We start from the raw sequence: 19,772 nt of genomic DNA on the forward strand, positions 1-19,772 counted from the left end.
AGAAACGTGAACTGACAGGCTTTTAGGGAGTCACATGAAGTCTTCTGGGAGAATACTGAGGCAGGACTGAGGAGGCCGCCCGCTACAGCTCAATTTCACTCATGGCATTTTGCATTCGCAATTTCCAGTTCAAATTAGAGCGAATGCTAAGGAGAAGACACAAAAACAGACTGAAACATGGCAAGCAGATGGAGAGACAGACAGACAGACGTTGCAGGCCAGCCAGATGCAAAATAGCCTTTGTGAAATGGTTGCGGAGGGGAACTATGACATCAACTAAAAGTGAAAGGAGAGGCCAAACAGATGGTGAGAGAGGCGGATGGGAAGATGTATGCTGGCAGATCACACAGACAGAAAGTCCCGAAGACTTTCAAAATATTAAGTGTTGAGCATTTGAAGCCTGATATGAATCCAATACTCCTGGATGTGACTTGGAACAATTATGTAGGGAAACATATTGTTACACTGCCATTACATGATTTATGTAACACAACAGTAATTCATAGTATTGAGGTCAGAACTAGAAAATGTTTCATTATCACTCAAACTGCCAATTACGTTCTTAATGATTGTTTTGTTAATTTTAACTAGCAGTGCCCATTTGGCAAATATTTTGGCATCCAGTATATTTCTCAAGAACTGCTCAGCCAAACAACTTCACACTGGACCAAGAGCGAAGTTAATCGTATACGACTGCCAGAGAAAATCGAAAGGATCCATTTAGTTAGATATCTAAAATATGCCTATCCAAGAACCAAAACATTTAACTGTATTATTTGTTCCAAATAAAGAGCCCATCATAATCAGTATATTAACTAGACAAAGAAAAGCAACAAATATGCCCTTCTTAGACGCTGAAATAAGCACATTTCTTATCTTCTCTCTTTGAAATGTGACTCAAATGACCAATCACAATACAATAGCTGCCTGTTACATTTCTGTCAATCGAATAATCAGTTAATCAAGTGCTTTATTTATATATAATATAGATATCGTAAACATTTGTGACTTTTTTCGAATATAAATCAATATAGATACTAGCAGTGAAATCCCTGGTGCCTTCTTTTATTGACAGGTTGTATTTAAACAAAGACTTCAAATGATGGTAGTAGATTCTTTCAGGAGGATATTTGTATCCCTTATTGTCGTTTTATTTATTTTTCATCAGGCAGGTGAGTGATGTTTCTAGATCAGCAGACAGGAAGGTTTTACCTCTGCAGATGCAAATCAGGCCATATGGAGCACTGAAGCAAAGATGGTCCCTCTAACCCTAACCCAGCTGAAAACTCCTGTACCTATGATTCTAACATCGCTGTGTGCTGTTTTCACAGTGTGTGGAGATATCCACGGCCAGTTCTTCGACCTGATGAAGCTGTTTGAGGTGGGAGGTTCTCCTGCCAACACGCGCTACCTCTTCCTGGGGGACTATGTGGACAGGGGCTACTTCAGTATCGAGGTGAGGATGGACCATTTATTGGATGTGTATTCACTCAAAAATTCTGTACGCTCATTCTACTTTGTATAAAATAAGCCTACAACTAAATCAATGTCCAATACATTGCCCTGAATTATGTAGTACAGTTTTTAAAGGCAAGGTTTATTTCCCTATGTAATGTATAATAAATGTACAAAAGGTACTTGAGATTAAATTCATGGATCATTCAAGCTCAGTAATCAGTAACAAGACTGTAATAGGCTGCTTACTGAAATATGTATGGGAACTGAACAGAGACGGTATATCCAGCGGGCTGTTAGTACATTTGATTCTGTAAAATGGACGCGAGTGCAATAGGTTATTTTTGTGATGCCTTAGCCTGGCGGATATGCACCACAGATCAGGAGTGTGACTTGATTCCATAATAAGACAACATATGCATGGGTGCCTGGTTATGTTTTAAAATGAGAGAGCAAAAAGATAAATGGTAATTGGCAAGGGGTCTGGGGTTCCTCAGGCAGAACAATAAAATCAAAGTTACAATTAATTCCTGTATTTCTTTCCAACTTATCTCCTGGGTTAAACATCAACTGCATCCCAAATAATACAATCAACAGAGTTATTGGAAAAGATGAATAGCCACATTACTTTGGTTTAGCTTCTTTATGAACGTCCCATCTTTATAGCCGAATCCTGTCGGATCAACAAGCTAGCGTTAGAGTGTGGCTAGCAAAGTTAGCTAACGTTAACACGCAAACCAGTTCACACTTTGAACTGAATGAAAGTGTGGCTATAGTCCAAGCAGTTTCACGTATTTTGATTCTATATTTTGCTATGTTCTATTTTAAATACACCGTTAAGCTAAGTGGTTTCAGATGTTTTAAACAATCAGACCCTTGTGGGAATGGACTCCTATGAGTCCATGGTGAACGTTATAGCTTATTTAGCCACTTAGCTACCATGCAATGAGGGATTTATCATTGACATGGGAGGGGACAAAATGTAGGTCACCTTCGTAACACACTTCAAGGGCATAGACGGGGGAATTAATCATCATTATGGAGAATGCTGTGTAATTGTAAAAGAGCACCCTCTGAGCCATTTGTAAGAGACTAAGTGAAAACATGTGTGAACGTTAATTTGAATGCTTCTTGCCAAAAATCCTCTTCATGTCTATCTTTAGACTTTGTTAAGGATGCATTCACTTTTAGCTCAATTGATTGGGCAGTGGAGGGTTCATTCAGAGATTCCTTGTAATGTCTCCTCCATTATGATTCTCTGTCTCATTTAGAATTTCCAGTTTACATTTAATGACGAGAACTGAAAGTTAATTGACATCTGACTCTGAATAGATGTTTACTTTTTACCATATATTATTTCCCTGGTCATCGGAAAAATTATATTCCTACCGTGCTAGTATGACTGGTCCTTTAGCCAGGCAATATAATAAATGATATATATGTTTCCAAAATATGTAATTTTCTTACTTTGTTACAAATAGTTTGTATACTACTAAGCTCTATAAAGGTACCCAACATTATGAAATAGCTTTTTATTTTGGTAAGTTTAATAATGTTGTTGTTAATGTGAACTGCTTAACTCTAACCAGTTTGAATGCTTTCTCTTTTTTTTAGTGTGTGTTATACCTATGGTCACTGAAATCCCTCTACCCAAAGACGCTCTTTCTTCTACGGGGAAATCATGAATGTAGACATCTGACAGAATATTTCACCTTCAAACAAGAATGTGAGTAACTCTTTCCTCCTAATGTGCACCTCCTCTCTCTGTTGTGAAAATGACCCTCCACCCCTCACATTCCTGTTATTAGTGCAAATGCTGTTTTTAACATGTAACTCAATGGGAGGAACTTTCCAATCTTCTTTTACCTACACCGTGCGCCAAATGCTACTCTTTCCACATACTTTCAGCTAGAGACTTAATTCCAACTTTTAAATGATCACAAGACATTCAGCTATAAAACGTATTTTTCAGATTTTTGATATCTTTTACACTTTTTGAGATATTTAACTTAGTTTGGAGCTTGGTAAAGAGGCCTTCTTCAGATTTTAACACGAGTGTGTATTGCGCAGCTCGTTAAGGCTTTGGCGTGATGTTACAGCTAGAGTGGAGGAGAGCTGGAAATTCGCCTTAATTTTACTCAAAGAGTTAGTTAAATACTCAGCTGGCAATATTTTTTAAGAAACATTTAAGGGGGCCTACGTGATATAATGCTGAACGACTAAAGTCCAGCTACATATCCCTGGCAAAAAAGTCACCATCCTCACCAATTAATGATGTTAGAAGAAATAAGTGTCGAGCTAGTTAGTCATATTCGAACAAAGGGAAAACCATGGATCAGACAGTTAACTCATGCATAACTTCATTTAGCTTCATAGGTTAGGTAATTGGAAGAGCAGGACAGTGATTGCTTTACTGTTCATATTTCTGTACAGCATGTTTCACACTCAGTGTAATAGGAGAGAAAGCTTTTAAAACGGAGACTTAAGGATGTGTTTTGCAAATGTAAAGATATCTCAGCTAACAAGTTTGGCTAGAGGTGCTGGTGTGTACAAATTCCACAAATGTAATTGTGGCTCTGGTAGCGATGTCTAATATTTTTGAGGTTCGAGTTTAGCTAACGGATATCCTTGGCTAACATTCCTCTTCTAAGCAATGGTCATTGTTTAAAGTGTGATTAGCATACTGCGAGAATGGAGTCAAGAGACAAACGGCTTTCACACCCTTCAACAAAATATCAAACTTCCCACAGCCCCATGCACATTGCTTCAGCATGTAGAGAAATTAAAAGCTACACCTGCATAGATGAACATGCCAAGCTGGGAGGCTTTTCAGGAATGGTTTAGCGAACAGTCACGTTGCAGATGTATTTCCTTTCATTCAACGTATCAAAACATTATTGACTGATCGTTTGAGCTCTAAAGATGTGTTTTCTTTAGTCTCCTCTTCCCTGTCCATCCTTCAAGCTGTATCTTCCCTTCTTTCCCACACTCCCTTCCATCTCTCTGCTCCTTCCTTATGTGTTACTCATTTTCCTCTCCATCCGTCCTCCATCTTTCCCTCCCTCGCACAGTCTCTCTGACTCTCCTCGCGTCCTGTCCGAGAGTAGGTGATTAACAGCAAATTAATTTGGCCCTTAATGATTGGCTCAGGGACTCACTCCTCTGTGTCTGATTGGCCAAGGGACAAGGAAGCTAATTTCCCCTGTTGCTTGTGGCAAATAGTGGTCGCCCTCAATTACCATCTGTGTGTGTGTGTGTGTGTGTGTGTGTGTGTGTGTGTGTGTGTGTGTGTGTGTGTGTGTGTGTGTGTGTGTGTGTGTGTGTGTGTGTGTGTGTGTGTGTGTGTGTGTGTGTGTGTGTGTGTGTGTGTGTGTGTGTGTGTGTGTGTGTGTGTGTGTGCAAGAGTATGTACTGTGACTGCATGCATGTGCGAGAGCGTCTCCATAAATGTTTAAGTGTCTGTCTGTGTTAAGAGCTGAAACCTGGTGGACTAGCAATAATGAGCTCTTGCTCTACACAAGGCAGATGGAGAGGTTGACAAACACACTCCTCACTGTCTCATACACACACACACACACACACACACACACGCACACACACACAAATGTTGGCTACTGTTCACTGCTACTCCACAATACTGGCTCTGATTTGCGTACGTGACATTCTCATGTCCTCACATTCATCTCATCTCCTTTCTATCTCTCCTTCTATTTCCTTTGTCGTCTCCTCTCTTCCTTTCACTGCTCTTAACCTTTCTTCCTTCTCCTGTCTCCTCCCATCAATCTCTCCTTCTCTCTTTATAAAATGATCATTCTCCTTTCCTCTCCTCCTCTCGCCTCCCAGCTCGCTCTCGTTCCAAAATCCACGCTTCTCTCTTCTTTATTTTTTCCCCTTCTATCACTCTCCTCCGATCTCCTTTGAGCTATTTTTAATCCTGTGATATTGTTTTGTGTCTATGTATTGTTACGCCCATGTGTGAAATGTAGTTTAAAGATGCTGATTGTTGGATGTCTTTATTGATATTCCTGTCAAATCAAAGGAGATTTTTCATAAAACTAAAAAATTCAGCCTCACAGTATGCTTCATGCTTTTATTTGGGTCAAATTTTGTTTACTGGAAAACAGAATTGTAGTCTTTAGACCCATGTGTCTGTAATACATTATAAACTGTAATATGAAGCATTTCTTCACAAATGTACATTTCGAACTCTGGGAAGAGGCATTTTAAAATCATCAGAGAGGAGAGAAACCGGTCATATGGGATTGCTGGAGAAGAGATGGTCGGATTCATTAATTACATGCTATGTGAAAATCCTACATGTTACCGCCTTTACACTCAAGTGAACTGAATGATGTTTTCAGAGGAATCGAACAAGTCTGTCTGAAGCCTTCAGATGACTGAGCTCTTTTGATCCGTCCATGTAAAAGCTCCATGTTCGTTTGTTCTCAGCAGTGTGTTTGTGTGCGATAAGTAACACTCACACTCCGGGTAACAGGGACTGACTGTACGTTTGCAGGGATGGTGGCTGTTCAAAGAATGTCGAAAACACATTCAGGCGCTCCTTTGTCTCAAGCCTTGAAATATTCTCCCCCTTCCCTGTAACCACCTGCAGGTAAGATCAAGTACTCGGAGCAGGTGTACGACTCCTGCATGGAGGCGTTTGATTGCCTGCCGCTGGCAGCCCTGATGAACCAGCAGTTCCTGTGTGTGCATGGGGGGCTTTCACCAGAGATCCACACGCTGGACGACATCAAGAAGGTATGAAAAGAGACACACACACACATTACATTTTGAGTTACACAACTCTACAAAGGCAATACACACGTCAAATTGAGTTAAAGAGGCCCTATTATGCTTTTGGGGGGTTTCCCTCTCCTCTAGTGTGTTGTATGGGTTTTTTGTGCATGTAAATTGTCTCCAAAGGCGAAAATCCTAAACCCCCCCCCCCTGCCTGAAACGCCTCCATTGGACTACTTTGTTTGCTTCAGTAACAGTGACATCACAATGTAACACTCACGCTTCTATTGGCTAGCGCTCCAACACATTGTGATAGGCTAAGGGATGGAACATCTCCACGCAGTTCACTAATGACAACAGAGCCGGCCAGCTAACCAATCAGAGCAGATTGGGCTCTGGTTTCAGACAGAGGGTGAAAAGAGGTGCTGCAGCAAAGGCAGTTTGAGACAACATATCACATTAGAAGCACAACATTTCACCTATAATTAATACATTATTGTAGGTGTTAGTACGGTGGACGACTACTGCAAACGTTTCATAATTGTGAGTGTTTTGTCAGTATATTTGAACTGACTAGGTTAGCGATGTTAGCTAGCTAGCTCAGAGTAGATCTGCAATGATATCCTGAGGAAACATGCGATCACATTGTAAAACAAGCCAATACAATTTTCCCTTTAGGTACTTTTCTAGTCACAGTTGGCCATCTATAAAATACTCTTAACAGAGCACTTGTTGAAGTTAAGAATATTTTATAGGGGCTACTAAAAAGTGATGCACACAACTGGGACCCAGTTGTGTGCATCACTTTTTAGTAGCCTCTCGTTTCCGTCGTGTTTTGAGCTTCTTGCAGCTTTTTTTATTTGCAGCATTTAGTCTTTGCAGCGTTTTGTTTATATTGTGCTTTCAGTAAACCGTACGCATGTTTCATCAACTTGGCGTTTTTATAAATGCTGCGCATGTGTCAAGTTGGTGAAGATGTTTCTTTGGCACATTTGTGTTTTTATATTTGCATCGTTTTTTAAACTGCAGTGTTTTGGGCCGTAGTAGCGTGTTCGACCCTGTCGGCCACCGTGAAACAGGGCTTCATATGAAAGCATTACAACTTTTCTTACTGTGACACAGTTTGCCTGCCAGAATTAAAAACATTTTTTATCACCTTTATTGCCTCGGTTTTAACTGCTTTATACACAGAACCTACATGTATCACTCCCCTTATTGCTTGGAAAATAATAACGTTAACGAAGATATAACACCTTGGAGCGCTGACACACACACACACACCAACAGATCTTCATAAACCACATGTACTGTCAATGCAGAGAACCCATAGGAAACCAGTGGATACAGTACAGCTGCACTTATACAGTTCACAGTCAAACTGAAAACAAAGACACACACATGAGGACACACACCTCCTCATCTAATGGCAGTGTTTCCATGGTGAATCTGCTGGTGTGACATCTTCTCCCTCCTATGTGGTGAGGGTTGCCATGGAGATGCTCTGCTCTGACAGTATGTGTTTGTGTGTGTTTGCTTTCCTTTCTCTTCTCAATGTATCCGATGTGTGCTGGTACATTTGTGTGCACACTTTTGAAAATGTTACGTTCTTTTTTGGGTCAATGTATTTTTATGTGTGGAGCTTTTGTGTAAGCTTATATTTGTGTGTGTCTCCGTGTGTGTGTGTTCCTTGTATGTCCTAGTTGGACCGATTCAAGGAGCCCCCGGCGTTTGGGCCCATGTGCGACCTGCTGTGGGCCGACCCCCTGGAAGACTTTGGCAACGAGAAGACCCAGGAGTACTTTGGCCACAACACAGTGAGAGGCTGCTCCTATTTCTACAGGTACAGGACACAATTACTCCTCACAAGGACCAACAAAAGGAATCGTGTCATAAGAGTTTATTTTGGAAGCATTGAATGGGAGCGAAGAGAATGGATCCCTGTGCTTGTAAAACTCAGAGATGGGAACTAATCTGATAGCCAAACAAGCCAGAATAAATGCAATATCTATTGAAATTAGCAGCTGGAACGTGCAGCCAGAAATAAGACTGATCCTCGAATGTGCTCATGCCGGCTCATTCCATTTTTTTAATGATCTGGGCACCTTGTGTTTGCATTAGCGTTGTGTGACTTTCCTTTATAATGTATTTGTATTGGTCAGAGGATTTACATAAGACAATTACAAATACTAAGAACTCACACCTGATTTGCCATTTTTACTTTGATCAATATCTATTAGTTGGCGTTTCTTCAACATGCCTATAGCTTCCTGTGAATCCAGGTCAAATGCTGGAAGAGTTCATACGAAGAGGCAAACCACAAATGTGCAAGAAATGTCCACAGGTTAAAAGGAATCAAAGAATAACTACAATACATTTAAAACTAAAATCCAGTACTGACAGACAACATTTGTTTAGATTTACGATCAATCTCAGCTCTGTGTCTTTTCTTTCAACAAACTTGATGTTACTCACAGACATGGTATTCCTTAATGACTTTAAAGAGACGTTTGCATATGAATGCAGAATCTGTAAATAATGGTATCAGAAAAAATTAAATATAGTGAGTGCTTACATGAAAGAAACCAGCAAGCACAAATATAAAAAAAAGTCCAAGACATCAAGACATCTCTGTTATCTACAGGAGTAGTTTACTTTTTGTTTACACTTTGATCAATTGGATCAAGAAAAATTAGAATGACACTGGAAATATATAAAAAAACACTTTTGCAATTATAAAAATAACATTTTCAAGTAAAAATACAGCAGGATCCTCCCTGTTGGCATCAGTTGTTGCTGGGAGATGTGGATCTAATAAGTTTGATGGACTTCAGTGTATTGCCGTGTGATGTTGATGAGAAAAGAGACGGTAACTCCACAGATCCAATAACAATCACTGGGATGTGTACAAGAGACAGGAGATCTCTGCCATTTTTACACACACACACACACACACACACACACACACACACACACACACACACACACACACTCACACACACACACACACACACACACACACACACACACACACACACACACACACACACACACTCACACACACACACACACACACTCACACACACACACACACACACACACACACACACACACACACACACACACACACACACACACACACACACGCACACACATTCAGTGTACGAACAAACAGATTCACACACACTGTTGGGTTTCATGAAACGATATCCCACAATCCCCAGGGAGACTGCACAGTTCTGTTGCTATGACGACTGGATACTACTGCCAGATATGGAGTGATATTAAGATACAGTGAGAGGAAGAGGGAGAGTAACACGGAAAGGGTGGAGTTGGTGGTAGGGGAGAAAGATGAAAGATGGAAATAAAGAAACAAAAATGGAGGAATGCAAAGACGCGGAGCTGAGAGCAGTTGGAAGTGTTGATGTGCAGAGTGTTTGAGAGTGTGTGTGAGACTGAGTGTTATGACATGTTGTCTGTCAGTGGTTTTCTATGTTTAGCAGACACAGCATCAATTGACCGACTCCTGTACACTCTGCCCCCCCAGCACCCAGGGGCCATGAGCTCAGGCCTGCCTCGTGCTCTGATGCCCCCTGCTGCTCACACTTAGACATGACCTTAGCAAGCAAGAGGCCCACTCTTCTCCCACTGCTGGACTTTAAATACTTTAAATACCATCTGTTTAGTGGTTTACCCCAGTGTTCATATATTAACACATGACATTTTGGCTGTGTAAGGTGATTTTTACTAGATATTTGTATATATATCTCGATCAGTGAATTGATTGAGATTCACTTTATCAGTATTGAAGTGCACAGTAGATGTTTTTGTTGTGCCTTTGTTGTAGAAAATTGTGTGAGAAGTGCGAGACAGAAGAAATTACACATTGCAAAGGGTCCCAGGCTGGACCAAGCTGGTGTAAATGGGCTGCAAGTTCCAAGTGAACTATACGGAGACCCTAGACGTATATTTTTTATATCTTGAGATGGATAAATACGTTCTGTCAAAATATTGCAAACTTGTTTTCCGTATTTTTACTTCCGTACATATTTTGCAAAGGCTGAACATTACCAATGTCCAACTATCCCTTAGCAAATGTGCCATTAAAAGTGACTTCTTGTTTCTCTGCTACTTTTGACTTCTAGGTCACTAGATCTCAATGGGCAAGGGTTTACTTTTTACTCCACTACTTACGGCAGCCGACAAATGCCAAAGCGCTACAACGTTCCAAAACCCTTCCATTTGTAATATCTTTGAAACGGCAGCTTGTTTCTCCTAATGGAAGTGTTTTGGGCGCATTGTCACGTGCGTTGTCACGCCAATAACCAATATATCATGATCATAATAATATGTTTGGAAATGGGCTATTCATTATAACAAGTACTTTCACTTTTGGTATTTTGAGTAATGTTGAGGCTAAGACTTGTATGCTTTCACTAAACAAGGTTTTAAATAGGACTTTAACTGTACTGCAGTATTTCTAACCTGACTCTAAGTTAAAGACCTGTGTACTTCTTCCACCTTCACTCCACTTCAGATGCTCTTATTTGCTCTCACTTTCTCTTTCTGTCCACAGTTACCCGGCAGTGTGTGAGTTCCTACAGACCAACAACCTGCTGTCAATCATCAGAGCGCATGAAGCACAGGATGCTGGGTAAGCTGACGGACTGTCAGTCCTTTCCTTGGCTTAAAAGAGAGCACCACTTCATTTAAAGGGCTTACCTTGACATTTCATGTTCCTAGCTGTTACTGTTTGGCACTTTAAACTTAAATTCACCCTTAAAATGTGTCATTACCATTTTTAGAGTATGTATGAAGGAGAGCACCACATGAACAGCTCACAGAAACAGAATGTAAGGTTTGCCCCACAGGGGTAAATGAAGCACACTGACCCACAGATCTAAGCTTCACTTTTAGACAACTGAACGACTTCATACAATGAAATGAGCAGCCGTGTAGAGACACAACTAAATCCAAGCAAGTACATTATGTGTTCCCACAGAAAAAATGATAAAACAAAGTGTACACTTGTAACAGTATGCATACTAATAACACTTCCCGCTTCTTGTGGACAAAGAAACGCCTCAGACAACGAGATGACACAATGACTTTCCTGCAGACCTTAGTGTCTCTCTGTGATTCATTTACCTGTAACATAATATACATACTGGATCACAGCCAAAGAAAAATGTCAATTCTTCTGTGCAGGCAGCCAATCAGGAGACTGGTTGATTTAGAGCAATTACTTTGTCTTGATTTGATTGGTTCATCAGACACAGTGTACAGTGGCCTGCTGTGGACAAATGTTGTAAGTGGAATTAAGATCTAAATTAGAACCAGCCATGTGTTTATGACATTAATTAGGTTTCCATGTAAAACAATAACAGTATAAGCCCTTATTCCAAAATAAATGATATTGCTTTAAAGCTGTTTTGATGGATAATGCATAACATTCCATATTTCATTTTAAGTGCTGAGTATGTCCAGAGAACTCCTCAATATTGTCAATTTTTTTGAATAATTGTGTAATAATTGTGTGCATTTTAGGGTAGTCATGGATTGATTATTGTCATTTGTTGAAATACCGGTTAAAGAGAATTAACATATTTATCAAGGCCAAGCAGGACACTGAAACACCATAATAAAAGGCAATAGGTAAATTGCTATAATAAAAAATCTGCTTCCAGCTACTTTGTATTTGTGTATAATAACCAACTTTCTTGATTACTGATGAATTTGGTAATTAGATTGTCCTCAAGGGAGGAAGCTTGTGTGCTTTGTTTGTGGGTACAAATAAAATATGAGCTTCTTTGTATGCATACAAAGTATGTGCACCCACACCTTTTTTTTTAATATGACTAAGTCACTATATCTGGGCCTAATTGAAAATGTCTGCTTTGAGCTGTAAGCTTCACTGACTGTCCCTCAGCTCTGCTTTACGTTGTCATTTTGCCCACACAGCTTTCCTTCATTTAGTTTTTAAATGCGTGGCTGTCTCGCCATAAACCAGTCTCTGTCTGGTTTTAAAGACCTCTGAAGCGAATCCTCCGTTTTGTTATCCTCAACAACATGTTTATTTTATTTCAGCAGCTATAACGTGGGCGGTGTGTTTGTCTCTCTGTCCTCAGGTATCGTATGTACAGGAAGAGTCAGACTACAGGTTTCCCCGCTCTCATCACAATCTTCTCTGCTCCAAACTACCTGGATGTCTACAACAACAAAGGTCTGACACGGACATGCACAAATACACACAAAAAACTGAAGCGGAACAATTATTTTAGACTCAACAGAGTGTTAGTCTGCATCCAATTCACTATTAAAAACGTCTGTTGGGGAACTTGAAGGAAAATATTTTAAATGATTTTTTTTATCTGAATAATGTTGTTTGTCTAACATGATATTTCATGATACATGTGTGTGTGTGTGTGTGTGTGTGTGTGTGTGTGTGTGTGTGTGTGTGTGTGTGTGTGTGTGTGTGTGTGTGTGTGTGTGTGTGTGTGTGTGTGTGTGTGTGTGTGTGTGTGTGTGTGTGTGTGTGTGTGTGTGTGTGTGTCTAGCGGCGGTGCTGAAGTATGAGAACAACGTGATGAACATCCGTCAGTTCAACTGCTCTCCTCACCCCTACTGGCTGCCCAACTTCATGGACGTCTTCACCTGGTCGCTGCCTTTCGTGGGAGAGAAGGGTATCACAAGCACGCACATATTCCTTATTTAGACTTTTCCACATACAGTGCGCTATTATTAAAAGATCATAAGGTCAGTGATTTACTGTAAAGGAACATTACTTATGGTTTGGAGAATCCAGTCGTTCACTAAGGTTAGGCGTGTTTTGCCTGCACATTGGCATTGTTAAACCTAACACACAAAAATGTAGGATTTAAATGTTTAGCTTATTTTAAACTAATGAATTTCTTGCTCTTATTAATTCATTTCTTTATAGTTAATTGTACTTTTTGTATTTCCCTTTGGATTAAAGCATCGGCTAAGTGAAATGTAATATAAACCATAAAAACCTAATTCAGGTTAATGTATGCCTTTTTCAGCAAAGAGAGCACATCATCTCACATGAAGTGCTCTACAAATAGCAGCTGTAGTGGATCAGCTTGCATGTATTCAATGAACTGAGAGAGAGAAGAGTGATTTTCTTCCCTCTGACCAATTAGCAAACAAAGTTAAAGTAAAAAAAAAAAAGTTGAAGGATTTCTATAAAGACTTAGTTTTAATGGCATGCTTATGTACTATGGTTCTAGTACCACCATAATATTCTCTAAAAATAGCAATTATATCAGCTTAAAATGGTGCACAACCCCTACTTATAGGATTAGGGGGTCTTGGGCAACCAGATTTGAGGAATTTTAAGTTTTTATAGACTGTAGAGAAATGACAGGAAATGAGGGGAGAGGGAGACAGATAGGGAATGCTGCATCTCATGACACCTATGCCAACAGCTTGCAACTATGGGGTGGTAAAGTGTGTGTGTGTGTGTGTTTCTCTTTGTGTGTGTCCTGCAGTGACTGAAATGCTGGTCAACGTCCTAAGTATCTGCTCCGACGACGAACTCATGAACGACGGAGAGGAGATCTTCGATGGTAAGAAACACTGACATTAAAGCAAAATGATTCAAACCAGTCAGTGTGAAAACAAACATAACTGAAACATATTTCGCGAATTGCAAATATATTTTGGGAATTTTTCTTTTGTGATAAATGATCTTAATGAGTTGGTTTTTGACTCTTTGCAGCCAGTGCAGCAGCAGCCAGGAAAGAGGTGATCAAAAACAAGATCCGAGCCATCGGGAAGATGGCTAAAATGTTCTCTGTTCTACGGTGGGTTGAGCTCTGCCTGTTCTTACTGTATGTGTTGCGGGGGGGGGGGGGGGGGGGGGGGGGTTTGTTCTGTTCGGAAAATATTGAGAAAGATAGGTAAAAAAACAAAACAGCAAATCTTCCCATTTAAGAAGTTGAAATGTAAGTTTCATATTTAAATTAATATTATTATTATTTATTTTTTTATTTTTTAAAGGACTCTTTTAAGTCAATATGTTTTGTGCAATATTTTTATTTGGAAAGTAATTTAAAGGGGCCCTATTGTGCTTTTTGGGGTTTTCCCATTCCTGTAGTGTGTCATAAAGGTTTTGTGCATGTACTGTAAATGGTGTGCAAAGACTTAAATCCCATAGTTACTCTGTCAGATCAATGTAGTCCATTACACATTTCCCCCTGAGATGTATTGGAGTATAAATACAAGGTGGCATGAAAAGAAAATGGACTGAAGTTAAGTATATGTCATTTAAAATTGTATTTAGTTTCAGTACTTGAGTAAATGTGCTCAGTTGCAACCCACAGGTGTGAGTGGGTCAGTGAGTGTGTGTGTGTGTGTGTGTGTGTGTGTGTGTGTGTGTGTGTGTGTGTGTGTTTCACTATGCCTTTAAATCAGAATACCTTTATTAGTCCCACAGAGGGGAAATGTACATTGTTACAGCAGAAAAGAGCCAAAGACAGCTTAATGTTACCTAAATCCTGTACTTCCCATAACTTTTTAAATCAAGATTCCCCAGATTGTAACTGTAAATATTCAGCGGTTTAACCCACAAGCATGTGTGTTTGCAGGTGCACAACGAAGGGAAGTGTGTAATGCTGTAATCCTGTAAATGTCTCTTTCTATCCACACACACACACACACACACACACACACACACACACACACACACACACACACACACACACACACACACACACACCTGCACCACACTCACACCCTGTGTCTGTCCGTCTCTCAGGGAGGAGAGTGAGAACGTGTTGACCCTGAAGGGACTGACTCCTACAGGCATGCTGCCCAGCGGCGTGCTCTCTGGGGGAAAACAAACCCTGCAGAGCGGTAAGTGTTTAACACACACACACACACACACACACACACACACACACACACACACACACACACACACACACACACACACACACTCAACTCTGGATCCAGCTTAAAAAACAGAAAACACACACAATTACACACACAAACAGTTCAAATGTCTACCCTGGACAATTCTCTGCTGCTCTCCTCTCATCCTTCTGCCTCACTAACTCGCTCACTCTCTGCACCTCACCTCACCGGCGCTGAAGATGCTAACAGCCTGCTGGGTGTGTGTGTGGGAATAAAAGATAGAAAGAAATGAGAGACAGGCAAAGTGTGTGTGAGCTAACACCAGCTATTGCTAACACCAGGTGCCCTCTGACAGGCCCCGCCTCACACAAGCCGGAAATGAGTTGCTTATATGCGTATGCCAACACAGATTGCACCAACATGAATCAATAGGGAACTAGGTTCAATTGATGATCAGTTGTACATAAATAAATACAGATAGATTTCTACTTTATTCTCAGAATCAGAAGCAGAAATGTTGTATTTGTCCAACAGCAGGGCCATTAGCAAAGGAGACCGTAAACAGATAACAAGGCAAAGTTAAATCAATAGTTAACATTGCACACAAGCACATATCATGTAAACATATCCAAAGTTAAGACATTAGTGGCAGCATTATCAAAGTAAATCAACACACACAAGTAGTGAAGTAGCAGCGAGTAATACCATTTACAAATTGTATTTAAATAATTAATAATCTAATATTCATCGGTTTTTTTCTGAATATACTCCCCTTCTGTTTCCCTGCTATGTTGCTTTTAACAAAGCAGTATTTTGCCTTCGATTCAAAGCAGTTAGTCGCAAGGTAAACAGTACATGTCAGGAGGAAGAGAACGCAAGGCAAAATAATGTTCCTCAAACAGGAGAAGTTATACTTTAACTATCTTCGATATATCACTCTAATGACACTTTAATCATCTGCTTGATTCAGGTCTTGTTGAGTGTTTGACGAACCAAAGTAGCCAGTGTTCTTTTGACAACCTTTACGTGATGTTTTAAAGGCCACACACAGCCATGTGACACGATTGCATTTACACGCAACTGCAAAAGAAGCATGTTTCAGCCTTCACTCCTCTCTTCTTCTTCCTCTTCTTCTCTTCTTCTCTTCTTTCTTTGGTCTTCTCTCTTGCCTGGGCCATCTTGTCTCTATCCTTCTTTCTCTTCTCTTCTCCTCGCCCATCCTTCAGCTACCATTGAGGCCATTGAAGCCATCGAGACAGTTAAGGACGCTGAAGGTAAAATCCCATTCATTTCACTCAATTGTGTAAGTTGTGTGTGCATACATGTGTGAAGCATGGCTGCGCTCCGAGCCATCCATGTTCATGAGGTCATAGATCTTTCTTACCCATGATGCACTTAACTCTTCTACCCACATCACAACAAAGCCTTAAAACATCGCACGCTAAAGCCACCACATTACAAAGCATCCACATACTCTTCTCATGCTACACACACACACACACACACACACACACACACACACACACACACACACACACACACACACACACACACACACACACACACCACACACACACACACACACACACACACACACACACACACACACACACATCACACCCAACGTTTTCTTACACTAACACACAAGAAGAGTGGGTGTGTGTGAAGGTCATCTGTTATAGTCTTCAGTGTGTTACAGTCTTTTCTTTATATTTTAAAGGTTCTGTATTTCTATAAAATATTAACATGGATTCAATCTGTTTCTCTGAACAAGAGTCACCTGTAATGATGAAAATAATTAAGGCAAAGTGTTAAAGGGATAGTTCACCGCAAAATCTAACACATGTTAGCTAAACCATTTTCTATGAATTGTTGGTTGGGTCAGCAACAGCAATGTCTCTCACCACAAATCATGACCCAGTAATAAGATCAAGATAGACCTTGTTTCGAGTAGTTTTATGAAGGCAGTATTTTTCTTTCTACTCAAATACACCCTAACACCGAATGTCTGTGCAGAATAAAGCGTACATCTACTCATAGAAGAAAAGGCTCATGCTCATTGGTTGGCTGGTATAAAGAAATAAGTTCCTACGAAATGGGATAGAGTGGTGCGGTGATGGCGTACTTTTGTAGGCCGACCCGAAATGTTGCATCGCAAAGGTTTCCTCGACAAAAAGCAACAATATTTTCCCATTGGATTTCGGTGTATTGCAGAAAATAAGAAACACACATTTATGATATTTAACACGTTTTGTTCAGCAGGATTATCTCTACATAATAACGCAACTTTTTTGAAGCGTAAATTCAATCGGCAAGTAAAAAGTTAACTCTAGGCTATAATCGAGCTACATCACAGTCTCATGGCTGCGCATCATCACTGCTAAGCTAAAGGCGGATGTGTCAACTTTTAGTAGTCTCTTTTTGTCACTAGCATCTGCTGTTTTTATGAAATATAGAAGCTTCAGGCATTCACAAGTGGGGTATTTACTGACTTATTTTATGTCGGAGAACAAAACATAAACCTTTTAGACTTATCTTAACCTTGGACCTTATTTCAGAATTCTAAACATGTCAGTGGTCAAATGCTAAGTTGTTTCCGGATTTTAGGACTCGCTTCTGCAATTCTCTATTATCAAGAGGAATAAGTCATGATTTATGGAAAGAGACATTGCTGTTGCTGCACAAGCAAAGTGCCTTATAGTTCCATTATAACAGAGAGAAGGAAGACATCTCCATGCTATCTCCAACCACATTGCAGATCTGAACAAACTATCTATAGAGATAAATAAAAAAACAACAGGTAAAAATGTAACATATTTATTTTTGATACTGAGGTATTTTAAGTAAAAATTACAAAACCAGTTTTAAAACCAGGCCTTTAAACTTTACCTGTGTTAAAAACTCTTTCACTGGGCTTCGACAATATCCAATGGCTTACTTGGGCAAATGATCACATGACCTGAGCAAGTCAGGTGATAACAGGTTTTGTACGTAGCTCCCTGTAATGACTGAATCCAGAACAGGTCAGCCAGGTTCTTTGGTGAATAGATCGTGATCATGGTATATGTGTTCAGTGTATTAGAACTAAATGTACTCTGCACACAAGAGTTGTTAGTACCCTGCATGCATTTGTTAACCAAAGTGTTTCGTGCTGTCCGGAACTACACCTCATAATTTGTTTAAGCAAATCAATTGCATGATGTTTTATAATATATACAGTATATCTATGACAAACACTTTTATGGTGCTTTATATTTACTTTAATTTGATTAAATGTGGGTCTCATTTAAAGGGGCTCTTCCAGTCATTTATCATTAGCCTACTATCAATTTGAGGACGGAAAGAGAAAGTTAGAACTAAAGTATTGGAGCTGCGATATTCAGACTTGAAATCCCTCCTTTGGGTCCAGCTCCAAAATAGACTTGGGAAACCACAACTTTGTATTTGTGTCTAAATGGATCAAACAAAGCTCATGCTAAGTGTTCATTTGTGTGCCTCAGTAGTGCTTGTAGGCAGACTATAGACCAGGCTTCCGATCTTGGGGCTAAGCTAATGGCCTGGTAAGCTAACCGTATCAATCTCTTCATCCAAGGCTATTTTTTTGTTGTTGTTCGCCAATCCGATATAAACTTGATATTTTTAAGAGCCGCACCAGCCCAAAAACTGTCGAACTCAAAGTTTTTGTTCTGACTATGATCCAAGGGTCAGTGGCCAAGTCACTTTGAATGTCACCTTCCCTGAGAGCCACTGAGGTCAAACTAATCCTAGCTCAGCATTCAGACCCTAGATGAACACATGTCGGTGTGTGTAGAAATCTGTGTAAGAACTCTGTAGATGTGCGTGTATATGCGACAGAACCTTGTTCATCCAAACCCATCATGCCCCTTTACTTTATGGAGCACAATCAGCATCAAAACTATTAAAATGTCCTTGCTGGTGTGCTCCAGTGAACGTGAATTCAACCCATACTGAATGGAAATGTTTGGCACATAAATGAATAAACTGTGGTTTGGAGTCTTCCATTCATTTTGGTGCTCTGAATATTTCCCTGAAAGGTCCCAGGGGTTTGGATACACAAGATTCTACTTAACGTCTTGTTGAAAAATTAACTCTATGTGCATGAATGTATGTGTGTGTGTGTGTGTGCGTGTGCCTGTGTCTCCGCAGCCATCCGAGGCTTCTCTCCGCAGCACCGGATCAAAAGCTTCGAGGAGGCCAAAGGTCTGGATCGGATCAACGAGAGGATGCCTCCGCGCCGCGAAGCCGTCAACAGCGTGGGGCTGTCGATGGGCCGCATGAACATTGGAGAGCCCAACGGGACCGACAGCAACAGCAATATACAGTGATGGACACACTCTCCCACAGACACACACCTGCAGATACAACACCTCTGATATGGTACCCAATTTACAGATACGTGCACATAAGCATATATAAAAAAGCACCACACACACAGTATAACCATATAGACAGATAACACACCACACACGATTTTAACTACCCTATTCCCGTTGCCCTCAGCTGTATCTAAAGGCATGGTTTTGATCCGGACCTTTTACCACCAAAGGCAGTGGTCTCTTCACCGGACTGATCGGCCCTATTTAAAGAACTACAACTCCCATGTACCTGCACAACAACAATGAAAGGAACTACCAAAACACTCCCCGTGCGGACAGGAGAGCTGCTGGCACCGTGTACGTTGGTGA

At 40.4% G+C, this 19,772-nt stretch overlaps 1 protein-coding gene across 2 annotated transcripts in view; it reads left to right on the forward strand.

The window, feature by feature from the left end:
* Positions 1 to 19,522, forward strand: part of ppp3cb (protein phosphatase 3, catalytic subunit, beta isozyme) — a 35,885-nt gene extending 16,363 nt beyond the window's left edge. The window contains exons 3-14 of one of the 2 annotated variants that reach the window (XM_034198946.1): positions 1,332 to 1,456; positions 3,070 to 3,181; positions 6,068 to 6,213; positions 7,893 to 8,032; positions 10,766 to 10,843; positions 12,318 to 12,412; positions 12,747 to 12,872; positions 13,701 to 13,778; positions 13,931 to 14,015; positions 14,969 to 15,066; positions 16,293 to 16,340; positions 19,234 to 19,522. In XM_034198946.1, coding sequence (XP_034054837.1) covers positions 1,332 to 1,456; positions 3,070 to 3,181; positions 6,068 to 6,213; positions 7,893 to 8,032; positions 10,766 to 10,843; positions 12,318 to 12,412; positions 12,747 to 12,872; positions 13,701 to 13,778; positions 13,931 to 14,015; positions 14,969 to 15,066; positions 16,293 to 16,340; positions 19,234 to 19,412 — 1,310 coding nt within the window. In that variant the 3' untranslated portion in view covers positions 19,413 to 19,522. The remainder of the gene's footprint in view (positions 1 to 1,331; positions 1,457 to 3,069; positions 3,182 to 6,067; positions 6,214 to 7,892; positions 8,033 to 10,765; positions 10,844 to 12,317; positions 12,413 to 12,746; positions 12,873 to 13,700; positions 13,779 to 13,930; positions 14,016 to 14,968; positions 15,067 to 16,292; positions 16,341 to 19,233) is intronic. The other variant, XM_034198947.1, reaches the window with a different exon arrangement.
* The last annotated feature ends 250 nt before the right edge of the window (positions 19,523 to 19,772 follow it).

The sequence above is a fragment of the Gymnodraco acuticeps genome, unplaced genomic scaffold (assembly GCF_902827175.1).
Source record: "Gymnodraco acuticeps unplaced genomic scaffold, fGymAcu1.1, whole genome shotgun sequence".
Classification (NCBI taxonomy): domain Eukaryota; kingdom Metazoa; phylum Chordata; class Actinopteri; order Perciformes; family Bathydraconidae; genus Gymnodraco; species Gymnodraco acuticeps.